At 42.4% G+C, this 17,476-nt stretch overlaps 2 protein-coding genes across 9 annotated transcripts in view; one reads left to right on the forward strand and one right to left on the reverse strand.

The window, feature by feature from the left end:
* The window catches only part of TMEM163 (transmembrane protein 163), a 100,855-nt gene extending 97,531 nt beyond the window's left edge, over nt 1-3,324 (forward strand). For all 3 annotated transcript variants that reach the window (XM_064451088.1, XM_064451086.1, XM_064451087.1), the window contains 2 exons: nt 616-757; nt 2,192-3,324. In XM_064451088.1, coding sequence (XP_064307158.1) covers nt 616-757; nt 2,192-2,252 — 203 coding nt within the window. In that variant the 3' untranslated portion in view covers nt 2,253-3,324. The remainder of the gene's footprint in view (nt 1-615; nt 758-2,191) is intronic.
* Nucleotides 3,325-9,728: 6,404 nt separating this feature from the next.
* The window catches only part of MGAT5 (alpha-1,6-mannosylglycoprotein 6-beta-N-acetylglucosaminyltransferase), a 137,409-nt gene continuing 129,661 nt past the window's right edge, over nt 9,729-17,476 (reverse strand). For all 6 annotated transcript variants that reach the window (XM_064451080.1, XM_064451082.1, XM_064451085.1 and 3 more), the window contains one exon: nt 9,729-17,184. In XM_064451080.1, the coding sequence (XP_064307150.1) occupies nt 16,986-17,184 (199 nt within the window). In that variant the 3' untranslated portion in view covers nt 9,729-16,985. The remainder of the gene's footprint in view (nt 17,185-17,476) is intronic.

Consider the following 17,476-nt stretch of genomic DNA (forward strand, 5'->3'; position numbering starts at 1 on the left):
CTTTGGAAGATAACTGAGCAACAGCAGTCATATGCGGGACTGCAGCCAGCCAGCCACTCTTTTACAGCTCAAAGAGTCTTCATTCATGAAAATAAGCTACAAGAGAGATCAGTGCTTGACTGTCAGAGTCAACAGGGAGCAGGTCCAGTATTTTAAAAGAATATTGCGGTTTGGAACATTAGCATCGAGAAGTGAAAGCCCTATGAAATACACAGCAGCTAGAATTGGGATTTGGAACTAAACAGAGAACGAAAAAATTGGGGCTGACCAAATCAGGACACACAGTCCAGGGCAATTAATGTCAAGTTACTTGTATCAGCCAAGACGAGTGACAAAGTTCTCAAACACTGGTCAGACACCAACTATTCTGTGCTTATTTGTTGAAATGAAGTGTGGCAAAGACCTCTGGCTAACCGCTTGTGAGCGAATTGTGCTGCCTTCTCCTCAATGCGGTGCAGGGGTGAGTAGGTGCCACTGCGTGACCTCTCCCAAGGATCTGTGCTCCTCTCTGGGGGCGCTGGTATAATAATGCCAGATTACCTCTTCTTAGGCGAGGTGGTTAATACAAATTCCTTGAGATTTGGTTCTTCCTTTAATTTTTTTTTCTCCTTCCAGGTTTCAACTCTCTTGTAGGTGGAATAATGGGATTTTCCATCCTTCTTAGCGCGGAAGTTTTTAAACACAATTCTTCTGTCTGGTATCTGGATGGCAGTATAGGAGTTTTAATTGGACTTACAATATTTGCCTATGGAATCAAGTGAGTATCTCCTGCTAGCAGGTATTTCCGTATATACAGCAGATGGGCTGTCTGTTTAATATAATATGCCATAGCTCTTAAAGGCTTATATAACCCTAGTAAAATCAGTCACTGGAATTTATTAGACTAGCTGCCAATACTGAAGCAGGGTGTGTAGACAGGGATAAAAGATTGTGTGTCTCACATCAGTTGGAAAGAAGCCAGGACTTAAACAGAAACTGGAGTAATTTTAGCAGACTTTTATATACCTGAATTTGGAAATACAAGGTTTGAAATATTTGAAAAATAACCAGAAATCTTGGATAAAATCAGTCCCTGTTGCTTCTATGGCACATTTCTAGGCAATGTTTTTTCTCAAAGAAAGTTAAAGATAAGGTGCCCAAGTTTAAAGAATGATCTTGCTAGTGCTTTCCATCCTAGCCCTACCCTATAGCATCTTCTGAAGGTTAGTCAGTCGTGTTTCAAATGTTATTTCTGTTGAGTTTTAAGATGCTTTCTTGATTCACGATACCAGAAATAGAATAAAATTAAATGAAGCTCTGGCATGTACTTCATTGCTGCCACAATTTCCCTTGGTTGCATGGGATTTAACTAAGGGGTTTGTGTTTTTTATCCCCCTTACTGCCATAAGAGAAAGGGGGAGATGTAGCATCTTAGTTAATTGGAATCATGCCTGTTGAGAAGCAGGCCTTGGCCAGGCTGCAGTAAGCTGTCATCTGGAAGCTGTGTGGGTTTTTTTTAAGCTTGGAAAATTAAATTAACATTTTAATGGGGAATACCATTCTTGGAAAAATCACTATAATTACTCTTTCCATTGTAAAACTAACTGTTCTGGGAAACTGTAGAGGCAAATTCATGCACAGTATTTATTTAAACGTACCAACCAGCAGCAGAAACCTTTTGTACAGCCACGGAAGCTCATGCTGCATCCATGCCATCAGCCTGCTCGACACTGTGCTCAGCCATTGTGTCACCAAGACACACGGAAGGCTAACGAAGGATAAAACTAAATTCTATTCTGGCAACTACCCGATTTTACAGTTCGTGAAACTAATGTAATTATCCTCTGCTTTTAGATACCTTCTTACAGCAGCCTGGTCTGAAACAGGTGGCTACAACACTCCCTTTCCCACTCATCCCTCCATGGCTTCTCCAGCCAAAGGTGCTGCTGTGCGTTTTGGTTCCTTGGTGCAGCCCTGCAGCAAAGCTTGCTAAAGGAGGGCCCCCTCCACAGTGTGTTTTACACTCCCTTTCAGGCAGAATTAATTGTGGGGCAGAATTAATTCTGATCAGGAGAAAGAAAGATAAGGCTGTTACTAGATCTGAGTTCTTCTTAATTCATAAACTAAATCAGTCTTTATAAGTAAAGAGAACACCCCAGTTCCAGGGCTTGCCTGTGTCTCAGCATAAACACTCTTGTGCTTTCCTCTGCAGGTTGCTTATCGATATGATACCCCGTGTAAGGCAAACGCGCCATTATGAAATGTTTGAGTGAAGATCACACCCTGTCCTCTGTCAGGACTGTAAAACTATAGCATCGTATGTTTTGGCAAGTGGTGCCAATGGTATTTTACTAAATACGCAGTTTGTTTCCCGTGGTCTGTTTTTGTTGAAGTTTGTTTTAATGGGAAATCTCTCTGTAAAACTGGCATATGTGCACACTGCTTGCAATTCAGCAAAACAGCAGCATTTTTTTTTTTTAAGTATGCTATTGATTCCTGTGACAATAGAAAACATGCAGTTTGCAGTTTTAACCCAGCTGCCATGTTGTATATTCCAGAGTGAAAGTGTTCTTAATGGTGTGATAAGCCTGTGGGTAAAGAAGTGCCAGTTTTGGATCTTGTTTTCTTTTCCCCTGGCCTGTATTTTCCCAAACACGTGCTGTAACAGAAGTACAATCCTTGCTAACCTCTTCGGCTAACAGAGTATCCTGTGTAGAGTCCGGACACCAAGAACTGTGTCGCTTAAAACACTTGAGTAGCTACTTCCTCGCCCCTCATTCAGACAGAGGCACAGAAAGCAGGTATAAACCTTTCTGTGATCAGAGAGATACTTCATTTTAATCCTAAATTAACTGAAACTATACCTCTTCAATTTAAATTCTATTTTTTTCTTAAAAAGACACTGTTCATAGCTTTGCATGGACCAAACAACCACACACAGTATTACTGTACAGACCAAAGCCAAAAAGACTTGCAAGGAAGAGGAGCTGCTTGAGGAATGGGATTTTCATCTTCTAGTATACTGTATGCAGATGTACCAGCCTGTGTGACTTTGTGGTTGCTCTGTAGTCTGATGATGGCACAGCAGTGGCTCAATCTGGTGGTGAGATACAGATCTATTTATTAGATGTAGATTGTCCTGTAAAGTGTTGCTCACCTTCCATCACACATCTTATATATCACTTAATAGCAGGTTGAATTATCAAAGACTCTTGATGTATAATCAATAAAACTGGTATCTATTTTATACAGTATCTGTAAGTACCATTTGAAAACTATTTCCAGAATGTATTATAGAACAAAGTCTTCCTGTATAGCAGCCTATTAAACTGGATTCTCTGGCTATATCCATTTTCTCTTTATTTTATATATTCCAGGTTGGTTTTCACAACACAGAACCAGTGTTGTTGCTTCTGTTTATCACAGGTGGATAAAAAAATAGACAGTCCACTGTCGAGTTTGAAACAGGAGCACGGTAAGTAGCCAAGTAGCTAGAAACGCCCATTCCTAGCCATGTGACGATAGACTACACGAACTAGAGTAGATGTTAGTTAGGGTGTTCAGGGATTGATGTACAGTGGGGACACTGGTTTTATTTTTAAATTTTTTTTTTTACTGGTGCCTTGTGATGCTAAGACTATTTCCCATCAGATGTCACTTAGCAAGGTCTCAGCCAGGTGCTTAAGGATTTTTAGGAAAAGCCAACTCTAAATGCTGTGGGTAGGAACAGACCACCAAAAGGTTTCCCTGACCTGGCAGTGCCTATATGAGGTACACAGTGTTAGAAAGATGACATGGTTCTGCTTGAAACAGACCATTCTTTACGGCAAAATGAATTTTGTTCTGCTGCTATAGTTTGTTTACACATATTTTAGATAAATTATGTTTATATAACATCTGTATGCAAACTTTAGAATATTGTTGCTGTCATTGCTGATGCTGCTTGTGCCTTGCTGTCACAGGATGATGCTAGAGATCAGCATATCACTCGGCAGTAAGATGTAAGTAAGTACAATACTTGAGAAGCCAAAGGAGCTACTTCATGCATGCATTCAGCATAGACTCCAGACAGACTGTAAAGTACAGGAGTCATCGCTGTGCTCATCACAGGTGGATTTTTAAGTATCAAATACCACCTACCCCAACAAGACCCTTTCTTCCTACACAAGCTCCTCATTTTCTCTGCTTTTGCTTAGAGAGGCAGCATAAGGGGAAAATATCAGGACTATCTCCTAGTTCCATGAAGTGAGCTGTGGAACACTTATTTCCCCACTGATAACTAGCTTTTGCCAGGCATCTTCAGCCTCAGCCAGAGCCTGAACATCTCTGTATTAGACAACTCATGGTTCTGTTAGTTTTATTAGTGCTGTTTACCCTCTTCTGCCCCTCCAGGGGTTTTATTACTTCCCCAGTCCCGTTGCTAGTTGCTAGAATGACACTTGGGGACTACTAAAAGTGCTGCCCTGCAGGGCCATGCACTCCAGCAGCCTGTTTGTAGCAGAGGCCAGTGCCAACTGCTTCTGAAGGGAAGTGAGAAGGTGGAATTGGTTGTGGGAAGATACTAACTCCTGCTCTAGCCTTTGCAACACAGAAGTCAAATCCCAAAGTATTGAAATATGAATGTTTGAATGTGTAGGACATTCAAACCAACACCCAGCTCAAACATTAAATATTTCTGTTAAAAGGCTAAGTGTACATAAGAGCCCAGGACTACGCAGATGTGTTCCTGCACGGGGCAAAGCTGAGCACTGAGTAAATGAAGTTTCACACTTCTTCCTGGAACTCCAAAATACTCTTTCTTAGAGGATGTTTGTAAGCACAAACTCTAGCTGTGTAGCCTTTGAAGAAGAGATGTGGTTAAACAAGTTAATCATTCTTCTTATCAGATCAATTTAAACCAATTGCAGAAACTTTTCAGTTACTGCAGGTGCTTCAAAGCGTTTCTAAAATTAGCAGGTAAATACAAGAAAATAACTGAAATACTTGTGATACTTAAAGGCAAAAAGACTGGGAAATAATGAGATTCAGCAATGAAAGCAAATACATGCTGATGAAGCCAGCTACCATCGGGGAGACGTTGATCCATGACAATAGGAAAGCATAACGGCTCATCTAATTTACTGAGACACTCTGCTCTAGCCAGCCACCCTCAAAGGTAACTTTCTGTATTAGTTTTCTTTATTAAACATCTGTGCCAGCTGATTTTTCTAACTCTGAGAAACAAGTGTTCTTCCAGCTAAGCTAAGTGAAGGTGGACTTTTCAAAAGCTGAAGTAGTTCAAAAGCACTTGGACTAAGCACCTGAAACTTGGCACTGGCCAACATAATATTTTGCCTGGGCATCATGGGCTGCAGAAGCATGACAACAGACAGCACTGCCAAATGTGCTTGATTGTGCACAGGACACAAGGAAGAGGCTTCAGTGTTCATACAAGGAACATCGCTGGCCAGTGCAGGGACTGCAAACTGAATTAAAGTCTGGCCAAAGTCGGCATTGTAAATTAATCCCTGAAAACGACTACTTGCCTGAGCAGGTGCTTTGAATTTGGCCATATGCTCAGCAGGGAAGGAAGCTACCAAAAACTCTCACAGTGAGGCTTACACCAGCTGCAGTCTTGAATCCCAAGCCATGCCCTGCATACACCAGGTAGCCATGCGTATATTCTAATAATGGCTAATGATGCTGTTCCATTTCTAGCTAAAAGCCGGATTGTTTTGAACCCAGATTGTCATCAAGAAATTGCTAGGCTAACATCCCTTGCTGATTCAGTCCCACTTCGCTCCTAGCAATAGCGGGTAAGCAACAAGTAAGGATGAGCCAACCATGGTGGAAAAAAGGAGCCTCAAAAGAAGCTCTTTGCTGAAAGTGGTGTTCCAGAAACAGACATGAAGCAAAGACCCCAGACAAGGAGCTTCTCAGAGGTGGGAAAATGCAGCTCTAGGTATTCCTGCATCTGGGAATGTACCATGGGGTTCCTCACTGCTGATACCACCATTTGCGTTGCTGCAGTCTCAGCTGCCTGGGAAAAGGTGCAGACACTTCTGGCATCCCTCGGGGGCCAGCTCAGGGTGGTGCCAGGTCACGAGACAAGTATTAAACCTTAGTAATACCTAAAGCAGGAGTGATTGTTCCCAACCCTGCAATGCATTTTTCCTAGATCATCAAATTTATACTCAAGAACTGTCTTTACTACCCATTTTATTTTGAAGTCTCTTGAGACTGGAGTATCAAACAGAAGGCCATGAGAGCAGCAAGCTGCCTCTGCAACACCTGAGTTAAGGAGATGCTGAAGCTACTTGACCAGCAACTCTCCGTGGGCTGCACGGACTTGTGTGGCTGTCCCAGCCAGAGCCTGCAAGCAGGAAAGTGTTTAGCTGTGCTCACAGCACCTGAGATTTCTCACCGCTGCTTCCAAGCGTCCGCTGCTAGGCTTGTGTTAGGCGCGCTGCCACCAAGCGGTGCTGCGACAACACACATCGCCGAGACTGTGGCTGTGTTTATCCAGGACCAGTAACCAAGCAGGAGCAGCGAGCAAAAAACACATTCCTGCGGCCTGGTGTGTGGGGCCAGGTTATGCAGCTGGAGAGGATAATTAAATCAAATAGCAGCCAACGCGGGGATCCTTCCTTCTCCTGTTCCTCCCACGTTTGGGAGCTGATATTTTTCTTTCAGCCACAAAATCGGTATTTGAGGCAGCACTGAACAGTTCTACCGGCGTGGTGCTACTGACCGGTCAGCACGGCCGCTCCTCTGGCAGCCTCCAGCCCCCTCGCTGGGAGCACAGAGAGCCGCAGATCTGGAGAACTCCTGTGTGTGGGTGCAGCAGGGACTGACGCAGGCACCAACAAAAACACTTGGATGTGGGGATGCTTAAAGTACATTTTAGCCAAAACTTGCACAGAAAGGCTACTAAATAAAGTTAGTTCAGCAAGTAACGAGGAAATGTCCCATTTTGTCGGCTAACACTGTTGTCACCAGCCCCGGTGTTCTTCTGAGCTCACCTCTTCCTGACACAGGCCTTACAGGACTGTCACCCTTTGCCTCACCACAGAGCAAGGAGCAGAGTAGAGGCGACACCTATTCCAAAATGGCCAAGTGACAACAAATCCCAACTTCCTCCTACGGGGCCGACCCATCAAGCAGAATCCAAGCCTGCAGCATAGCCTTGGGCAAATCCCATTGATTCCTCCCTCCAGTGGAGGCAGGGAGGAAATAAAAGCTAAGGGGTTGCCAACGAATTAGCAGCTTCCCCTCCAAATAGTTGCTGTACCCCTTACTTATCTTGCAAGCGACACTTGCTGCTGAAACCCCAGTACCTTGGTACATTTTCTTTAGAGGTGGTGTTACTGTTTTAGCAATTTTGTCGAGTGCTTTTCCGCTTCAAAGTTTCCCTCCTCTCGGATGCCTTCAGCCAGCCAGTGCTCCGCTGAGGTCCTGCAGCGAGGCTCCTGGGAGGAAAGACCGCCGAGCCAAGGGTCCACAAGAGAAAGCAGGACATGCAGTGAGATGTCACATCTGGAGTCTGTTCGGTGCAAACAATAGTCTTTTTTTTTTTTCTTTTGGCAATAAAGAGTTACTACCAGGATTTTAGTTAAATGCAATCGCCATAATCAGTAAAACAAGACCATGTGCACGTCCTGACAAGCATGAACATAAATACGGGGCATTGTAAGGCAGTAAACTGGGATGCTCCGTCTCTTACACGCCCCAGAGGAAGCATCGGTGTGAGGCAAGGCATTTGAGAGCAGCACAAAGTCCCAGCAAAATGTTTCCATCTGTGGACTCTTACCAGATGGAGTTTGACTGAAACCAGTTTAAGTGTGTGAGAGTTGAAGTATTTAAGCTCCCCCAATGATCTTGCCAATACAGCTGTGCGGCATGTGTATTTTTTCTATCCCACGTTCCAATTTTTGTTCTTTTTTTTTTTTTTTTCCATTATGCAGCACAGCCCATGTCTGACTCCAGCCACTCACCGTTTTGCAGATGCCTCCTTATAATGTCAAAGCTGAACAGTAATTTTGGGAATGAAACATGAAGGGAAATGTTTCCAAAAATAACCAGGAAAGGGACCGAATGAGCAAGTGCCGTCTACTAAGTCATTTCGATGTTAGGAAACAGTCAGGAACTGTGGAATGTTGAATAGCAACAGAAAACCAATGTTTTCACCCATTTTAATCCAAGGTGAAGTATGCCAAGGAAATGCCTGTAAAAAGGGGTGACTGGTGAAGGATATTTGTGTGCTTCACTTCACTGAACCAGCCATAAAAGGCTCTTGCAGAAGCACCACAGCACAACACGCAGCACAACCCCACTGTGTGCCGCCATGGTGCACTGAACCCCCCCAGTTCTGGCTAGTGAATGGACTGGACAACTGGATATCCAAACCCTCTCTCGACCTGCAGGCACCTCCCCATCCCTTCTCCTTCAAAAGTCAGTTTGACATTTTTATTTATGCTATTGGTTACCAGTGTCGTGTGTCATTAATTGGGATAGGGAAAATAAAAAGGATTCCAAACTGATCGTTACTGGCTTCTGTTCTATTTGGATCTTGCGTTACTCAGTTACATGTGGCCACATTTAAATCAAAACAAACCAAAAAACCCCAACAAAACCACCATACAACAAACTGGGAAAGAGGTAGCGTTGTAAGGTGAGCAGTTGCTTGTCTCCAGCATAGTTTTAAAAAGTACTTAGCAACTATGCTACAAATGGACATTTTTTGAACAGATTAAAAAAAGAGCTGGTCTTCATTGTGGTTTTTTAGTTGGGTTTCTTTACCATTCATTTTACTACGGCATACTGCTCCTGCGTTAATTGTTCTGTAACTGTTGAGCACCTCTGCCGAAAACTCTCAAAATTCCTAGCAGAAGCCAACAAGAGGGCCCCTCCCTTGGTCTCAGCTGGGCTAACAAAAATTGAGGTGGGCAGAAAGAGCCTTTCCACAGAATGGGTGCAGCTGAAATAACCTGGCAGTTCCCTGTAAGAAGCTTCATCGCTCTGCGGACATTTACATTGTACATCTCTTGATGTGTTTACAGCCTCCAAGGTGATTTAATGTGGCACCTATGAAGTGCGGCGCACGCACGCTCCGCTCTCCCAGCACACGAGGTACCACCTCTTGGATGATTTCAGCAGAGAGATGTCCTGGGGCCCCTCTTGGGCGGTGGCTCCTGCAGCACCAGCTGCTGGAACCAAACCCTGGCGCAGGAGTGATCCGGGCTGAAGCAACGCAGGCGCGTAGTCCAAAGCTTCACGCTTCATCTCATTCCATATGTCAGTATTTCATAAGCCATCCATAAGGATCTTGAAAGACAACACTCTCTAAAGCTGTCATTTTACCCCAACGTAGCTTTTGTTTTTGAACTCCACAGTTTATTGCGCCAGTAAGTCTTGTATATCCGTGTGCTACCACGCAATCCCACAGTCTTCCTCGTGGGCCAGAAATTTCTAGGAAGCCAAGACCTCCTGACTCCTACTGGGGCAAAACTGCCCTCCTAAAACCAACTTTGATTTTATCCATTATCCAACTTACATTTAAACAAAACACAGTAAAAAGATTAATTACTTGCCTGTTGGTCTTATGGCCAAGATGCGGGCAGGTGGGGCAGTTCCTGCTCACCTCTGTCGAGGCGGGCCAGCAACAGAAGCGCCCAGCTGCGGAATTCAAGGATAAGCCACACGAACACGATTTTGGATAAATGGCAGCTCCCAGACCTCCCATTTAAGCACAAAGCAATCGTAAATCCAAATCACACAAGAAAAAGGTTTATTGAAAAATAAAGTTCTCCCTAGTTTTTTTCTACAACAGTGAAAACAAAGCATTTTTTCTATGCCATTAAAGTACAGACATTTACTTTTCTAAAAAGAAAAAGAAAATTAAAAATATCCCATCCTATTGAACCCCAGTAACTTGACAGTATCAGAACCACTGTGTTCTGTTCTTTCGGAATCAAACTGCTTGAACGTAATATAGTGGAACACAACCATTTAAATAAAACAAAGGATCAACCTTTTAGGAGAGAATTCAAGCCAAACACACATAGTACCAGCCTGACCCTGACCTTCTCGTGTACGTATAAAAACTCTCATTGACTCCAAACTGTTACCTGCAAAAAGCAGCATTTTTTTTTATTTTTACAGATTTCAGTAGGCTTTTTCATTTCAATTTACAGTGCTACAGGGATTATTCAGACTTTGACCCCCTTCACCCACAGAGGGAGAGGGAGACTCCTCCAGGGAATGACTCAGACCAGAAACCAAAGAGCTGCCCCAAACTGCCCCATGGAGGACCTCCCTGCAGCGGTCAGCCGAGCAAGCTCTGGGAGATCAACCGCTCCAAGCTCAAAATTAGCTTTGTAAATATTCCCTTATATTTTTCTTTTAGCTCCCTCAGAATTTTCATAAAGTTTATTCTTTTTTCCATTGGTAAAAACTGCCATTTCCTCCTCCTCTGCTGTATTCCTTTGTGAAAACCAAATGAAACTGTGATTTCCTAAAAAACGGATTTCACTGTCACCGTACTGCAACAGAGCTGTTAATGAATGTAACAAATTAGTTCTGGGTAATACCCTATTAAAATTAACTGCCTTCAGACAGCAATTTAACTTGATTTATTGTGTACCTATTTGATACTTCAAACTACTTTGCAGCTGCTGGAATCTGAGCCAGGACGTGTTGCACGCCCTTTGTCAAGCGCCTGGATGGCTCCAGTAAATGCCATTGCATTATTTACATGCCCTCCTTAAAGCCAAGGATTTTGCTGACTCCTGCAGGACCGAGCCTCTACCGTGTGACCGGCCACGCGCGCAGCCACGCTGACCCCGGGCTAGCATTTGCAAGCACGACGGTGCCGCGCGATAGAGACCTATTTCCCTCTACAGAGAAGCAGCCGCCGGTTGTTGCTCTGAAACGTGAGGACAGCAGGGTCTGCGATGCTTCAGCTCTGCAAGCCCTTACGCAAGGTGACAAATTCTGTTCCTGCGCACAGCCCACCTTGGCCTAACGGCACCCGCGCCCACCCTCCCAGCAGGGAGGAGGCTGTTACTCACTTCGTTACAGCTGCATTTTTTTAAAGCAGTTTCTGTGTGTGGAAGATGGAGTTATTACTTGTTTTGTCAAAACTTGGAGGACCTGATTTTATTTACGCATTTAATAAACACGTGGCCTAGTGCTGTTGAGAGGGATCTGCCAAATTAAAACATAGTATTAGTTTTAATGACATGCATGTGTAAGGGATAACACCTATAAAAGCAAGACGCATTGGCAACCGTTGCATTTGGTTATTTTTCCCTGGAAGAAAGAACATGAACAATGCCTCACATCTGAGGCACTCTGGGGTTCAGCCTCTGGTATTTTCAACACATTCCTAGAGTAAACATTTTACACTTGATACACTGAGTTTGCTGTTTACACATTCCATTTAAATATAATATTTGGAAATTACAGACTAACTTAAAAAGAAAAACCCTATTGAGCTGCTTAAAAATATGAAGACAAGATTTAAGTCACTGCCTATAAAACAATATGCTTTGTTGTTACATTTACAGCAAGATTATTAAAGCGTATCTCAATGAAACCCTATCTGTCCCTGGCCTTTGCAGCCTGAAGGAAAGCGTACACCTGTCAGTGCATTATTCTCCTTGACTTTACAGCGGTCCCTAAGACGACAGGACCAACGGAGGACTACCAATGGAAAGAGATCGCAAGTCAGAGGTTGAAGGCGTAGCAGTGGTAGGGCAAACATCACAATAACAGCTGTGCCAAAATGTTAGCACCCCTCCAAGAGAGGCTGTGACCTTGGTAACAGTGTCTGAGAAACCACCCCCCACCCCACCCTTCCAGCTCCAGGCTGGAGGCGGAACGGCTGTTCAACCAAGTGTTCAGCTGATATTTGGGTAACAGGTAACATCTACTTAGTCAGAGATGCTATGTGCTGCAACAGCAGGCAAAACTGGTTGCTGATATGTGTACAAGATAACCTGCAAGTGTTTGGTCTTTTTCTTGTAAGATTCAGTGCTTTGTATTTATTAAAAAGGGAGAGTCGCTTTCTTAATTTGAAGAAAAATTAATGGAGGAGTTCCACTATTGCTGAAGCTAGTGGGAGTCATGAAGTTAATTAGACCTGGATGAGATTGTATCCAGCCTGATTCACCCCATTTAATTTATTTTACTAGCAAAATCTGGTCCTGAAATGCACTATGAGCAAAATACATACCTGAGAAAGCAATCTGGGTTTTGTTTATGTGAAAAGCGCTGCAAACTCGTAAATCACCTTTGTAATTTAGACGGGCCGCTCATTTTGGAGAAGGAAGGGCACGTCTTTCATATCAAGGATAAACCAAGGACATGGATATTAAAGGATCGTAGTATGACATGATTAAGTGAGGAGAGAAGACATTGGCTAACAACCTGATCTGCAGCCACGATCAACAGAATCGCTCAGCAAGTCTGAATGCTTGTCAATAAGCAAGCTGCAAAAGCCGGCACAAGCAGTCGGGAGCAGAGCTGAGCGGGGAAGGCGCAGAGTCCTGGCTCCTAGTCCACAACCCCGTTCTGCGATCTCCCGCTGAAACTTGATCAGCAGCTATTTTGCAAAATACTCTTATTGCAGAAAAGTCGTAGCATTAAAAAGAAAACCATCTGCAATAAGCTGAATATCCAGAGTTCCCTCCCCACCGAAAGCCGTAAGCTCAGGTGTCACAAAAGGACTGTATTCTCCCGGTAGCAGCACGAATCATCCCGTGTGCTTCCAGGTACAGACGTCTTTATCCAGAAAAGCAACAGCTCACAAACTTTACTGCGTATCTTCAATTTTCCTGCTGATCAAACCAGATATGGCTCTTTCTAGCTGTTTTCTGTTAGCATTGTCTCCTCACGGCTTTAGTTTGCTCTCTGGTCATCAAACGGACCTCTCATCCCAGCAGGAGCGCTCATGCCAGTAAAGGGTCTTTTGCTTGCAGAAGCAGTATTTTGCAAGTTATAGTTTTATCTTATTAACTCTTACCTTATAGTTTTAGAACAGATTTCTCCACTACTTAAAAACATTAAAAATTCATACTGTTAAGTTGATTAATCATCAAGCACACTTTTAACCTGTAATTAGTGTTCCATTATACTTGTTCAGACAGCATCCCTATTCCAAACACCCATCCGAACCCCAAAGAAAGTAAAAAAAGGCACATAAACATTAAATACTTGTAGGAGAAACATAATCTGATAGAAACCAGCAAACACATGGCTGTAACTATAAATTACAACAAGAAACGTAGAAACTAAGCAAAAAATGCAAAAAGCAACTCTATTTATACATGTGCAAATCAACTTGCATATATGAAATAAATGAGGTTTTTATTGGCATTTTTAAACAGTGTGTATTTACCAACTTTACCTTTCAAAGGCAAGCCTTTTATGTTAATTTTAATAAATATGTAAATGCTTCTCTCAAGTTTTCTCATCTCGTAGGAACAAGATTTTTGAGAAAAAAACAAAACAAAACCACCTAGGTCACATATAAAAATACAAAATTTTAAAACAAAGAATGTCTTGATATGAGAGATATGTTTAAAAGCTTGTAAAATGTTTTTATATTCAACTTTTGACATTTTTTCCCCATCGATTGCTGATCAATATATTCAAATGCAAGTCATGCAAAAAACCTGATTTCTGAGTAAAGGAAGCTGCAAGCTTTACTGACAGACCGAAACCCAGCAGCACAGTCCCGTCTCCAGTATCCTCGTTTAAGTGCAATAACTGGACCATACCTTTACTCTTTAATTAGGGGGGTAAACCGTTACGGAACCTGGGCAGAAGGCTGCCCTCTGTCCTGAATCATGGGTATCTATTCTACGTTTTAGTAAATCACTTTTGAATAGTCCCACATGGATTTGCCCGAGTGCTTATCTGTGAAGGATTCACTTGTTCATCAATGTACAACCACCACTGCTACGTGACCGGGGAGTGCCCTGCTGGGTTTCGTCCCTAATGTTTACTAAGTTTATGCGCTTACAGCTCTCATTTATAGTCTCCTTTTACAGAAATTTAGACTGAAGCTGTATTTCATAAGAGTGATATTGCTTCTGAAAAGAGAGTTCAAAGTCAATAATAGAGGCCTATCAAATTATAGGTCTTGAATCTTTGTTTCTTTAAGATGAGTGAGTCTTCTTTATAGATCCAACCAATCCCAAAGCCAATTCAGGTGTTCTGCCCCCGGCTGAAATGCAAGCAGCATTGGTGCTTGCTGTTTCATTTTTGCCAGTACGCAGTAATTCAGTTCAGCAGACTAGAAAGAAACAGTGCTACAGCATGAGAAAACCAGAGCTTACAATAGGCTCTCCCTGCTGTGGTAAAGGCAAACTTAGCATTGAGCAAAGCACTAGACCAGAAAACCTGATACTAACAAATACCAAAACTCTCCCGTCTTTAAAGGTTTAGAGCCAAAATAAAAAGCAGTATGCCGTGTGGACTATACAGTGGCGGGAAACAAGCAAATATGTATTTACAGCAAAGAATTACACTACAGCAAAAACTACATGTTTTGCATTCTTCAAGTGCACACGTACAAATCTCTGTTTCTGATGTAGTTCTGTGATAATCTCATTCCAAACTAAATTCCTGCCTGAAGAACTTCAGGCTGAACGCGTAAAGGCAGATTCTGCTCTTGCCTTTACTCTCAGCACCAGGTATAGTGTACATGTCTTAATACGCAGGACTTCCCAGTTGCACAAATATGCACAGGTATGCGGGGAGTATTTTATATAAATACAAAGTGAATTGCTGCGCCTGCTCAGACCCATTTCCAATCCTCCTCCCCCGGCTTTTCCAGGGCATTAAAACTACAACAAACTACATTTGTGCTGACTGAAGCGAATACTGAGCTGTGTAACAGTAAGGATTTTCATACTAGTTTGTGTTTTGTTTGCTTTTAATACAAAAAGTTTGCCTCCCATTATAGAGCCCAGCTGTTCTGTTTCTGGAAAATTACTCTAAAATACAGTGGATTTTATCATCATCACGACCCAGTTACTGGTGGCCCTGCTGCTCAACAGCTTCCAAGTATCCTTTTTGGATGCTCAAAGACCCCTCAGGATTAAGCTCCTGTGTAGTCCACAGCAACGTCATGGAGTGTTACAGGGAACACCGTCCGGAGTGCTGAGGCAGGAAACAAAGAAGTTGAAAAAACTGATTTGTTGCTTTTAAATTGAAACTTTAAATGTGTACTGTTCTGTTCTCTTGTATTGAGAAATTATCCAAGATTAAATAGCATTTCCCTTGTTCGGTCTTTGGTAGGTCAAGAGATACACCAATATTGACACTCGGATAATGAATGCTGGTTACAAAAAAATCTGAACCAACCAGATATATCCAAGAAAGGAAAATTTCAAATATCTATGCTTTTCACTATTAACTGGTAATGTTTGTTAATCTTTATGGAAAAAACTTCCATGTTGATTTGAGTTTTTTTCCAGTATGATCAGAGCGCATCCAAACTGTAAACCTGCAGACTATGACTGCTTTCAAAATACACTGCAGATTTGTGTCTCAAGAACCTTAGCGTATCATTTCCTGACTACAAATGGTGCTGTCAAGCATGCCACCTTCTGCTGAAAATAACAAAGATTACCGCTATAAAAAGAAGGCGGTTTAGAATAATCAACATGCCGCTCTAAAAAATAATGAAGTTTGATTTGAATTCTAAATTCTTGAATTGGGTTTTTTTCCCTGAATTTGTAACTGGTGTGCCTGCTAAAAACCCCCCCAAAAAACCCAAAACCCAAACAAAAACCAAACAAACCAAAAAGCAACAACCCCTCCCTCCGAAACATAAAAATAATCCATCCGAGAACCCACGAGACTGATCAATGCTTTTCTTAGCAGTTGTTCGTCCCCTCTTACTTGTTCTTCAGAAAAAATTTCTCTTTAAAAACCTAGCTAGTTATGAGGACATTTTACATTTCTACCATACAATAATTATAGTTAGCTTAGTTTAACCTTTCTATGTCATTCAGCAACACTTTAACTACTGGAAGCTGTAGCAAACTGAGGCTCTAACGATAATATTGCTCCGATGATGCTGAGTACTTTTTGCTTCACACAGTATTTCTAGTAGACAGACTACAACAGAAGCATGGGCAAATTCCAAGGATTACTCTCTAAATGGGACCAGCAAACTGTGACAAGTCCATTCTGAAAATGGCAGCATAGTTTTGTAGCTTTTCCACACTGGAGAATGCCACAACCCTAGTCAGTTGTCGAGTCACCAAGATGATGTGTCACACGCTGGCAACTGCCTATTTGCTCGTTCGTGGTACACTCTGTCCAGACTGCTCTGATGTGGCGGCTGTGACGCAGACAATACCTTGTTGTATACAAAGATTAAAAAAACAAAACAAAAAAACCCAAAACACAGAAAAATAAACAAAGAACTGGGCCCAGATAACCCAATAACAGGGTACAGAGCTATCTTGTGACTCTGAGTTCTTGCAAAGTACACCACTTTATAGCCGTTCAAGCTAAAGCAGTACCCAAAACAGTGCACCTAAAATAAAATGTTAGTCCGCCCTCCCCTGCACCCCCTCCCTCAAGCACACTTTTTTGAATTTTCTACTGGAATGAAGTTGAGATCCTTTAGCTAACCGTGATGGGGCATGTCCTAACTCATTAAAAAATAGAAAACACTTCACCCAAACAACAAACAAAAAGCAGTTTGATGGGTCTGGGAATTTTCTACAAACTATTCTGTGCAGTCATCTTCAAATCACTGTAGAACACGAAACTCTTTTCGCAAACAGATGAAGGAATCTGAAGAGTTACACTGCAAATGTTCTTATAGGAAAAAAAGATCAGTTAGCTGTTTATTACGAATCCCTCCTCTCTTAGTAGATAATTCTGCCCAGCAATGATAGCTCTGCCTGCAGCAAAAAAACTGGACAAAAGTGCAGGAAGTAATAAGTAGCTCCTCTCAAAACTACTTACATGTTGTCCTCAACTCAAAACAAGCTCTGCTGCTGCTATAGGCAGTCCTTACAAAGCGCAACCTGCCCCTTGATATAGTCTCTGCAGGGGCAGATTCTTCTGTAGGTCGGGTGGGATCCGGCACAGCTGAACAATAAGAGGTCACCTTGGAAAACACAGTGCTTCCTTCTCCCATCAAAAGAGGGGACTAGAATGTCGTTTACAGACTCCATGGTGAGACATTCAATATTATGCCTAAAAAACAAAGCACATGAACTAAATCACAGGGGAGTTTACAGGAGTTCGGTACAGTTTTCATCCTTCCTCGCTAAAAATAAAATAAAATGCTCTATTGCATCCTAAATCAAGTACATTTAGAACTGCAGATTTCCAGAACATGACTCTCACTTCTTTGCGCCTGTGCAGATTCTCTCTGCAGAGGGCAGTACAGTCTTTTCAGCTTTACTCCGTTCCCTAAAGATTAATGAAAGAAGTTAGAAAGGAAAAGAATCCTTTTGACTGTTCCCCAAAGAGGAGTATTTATATA

The sequence above is a fragment of the Phalacrocorax carbo genome, chromosome 5, assembly GCF_963921805.1.
Source record: "Phalacrocorax carbo chromosome 5, bPhaCar2.1, whole genome shotgun sequence".
Taxonomy (NCBI): Eukaryota; Metazoa; Chordata; class Aves; order Suliformes; family Phalacrocoracidae; genus Phalacrocorax; species Phalacrocorax carbo.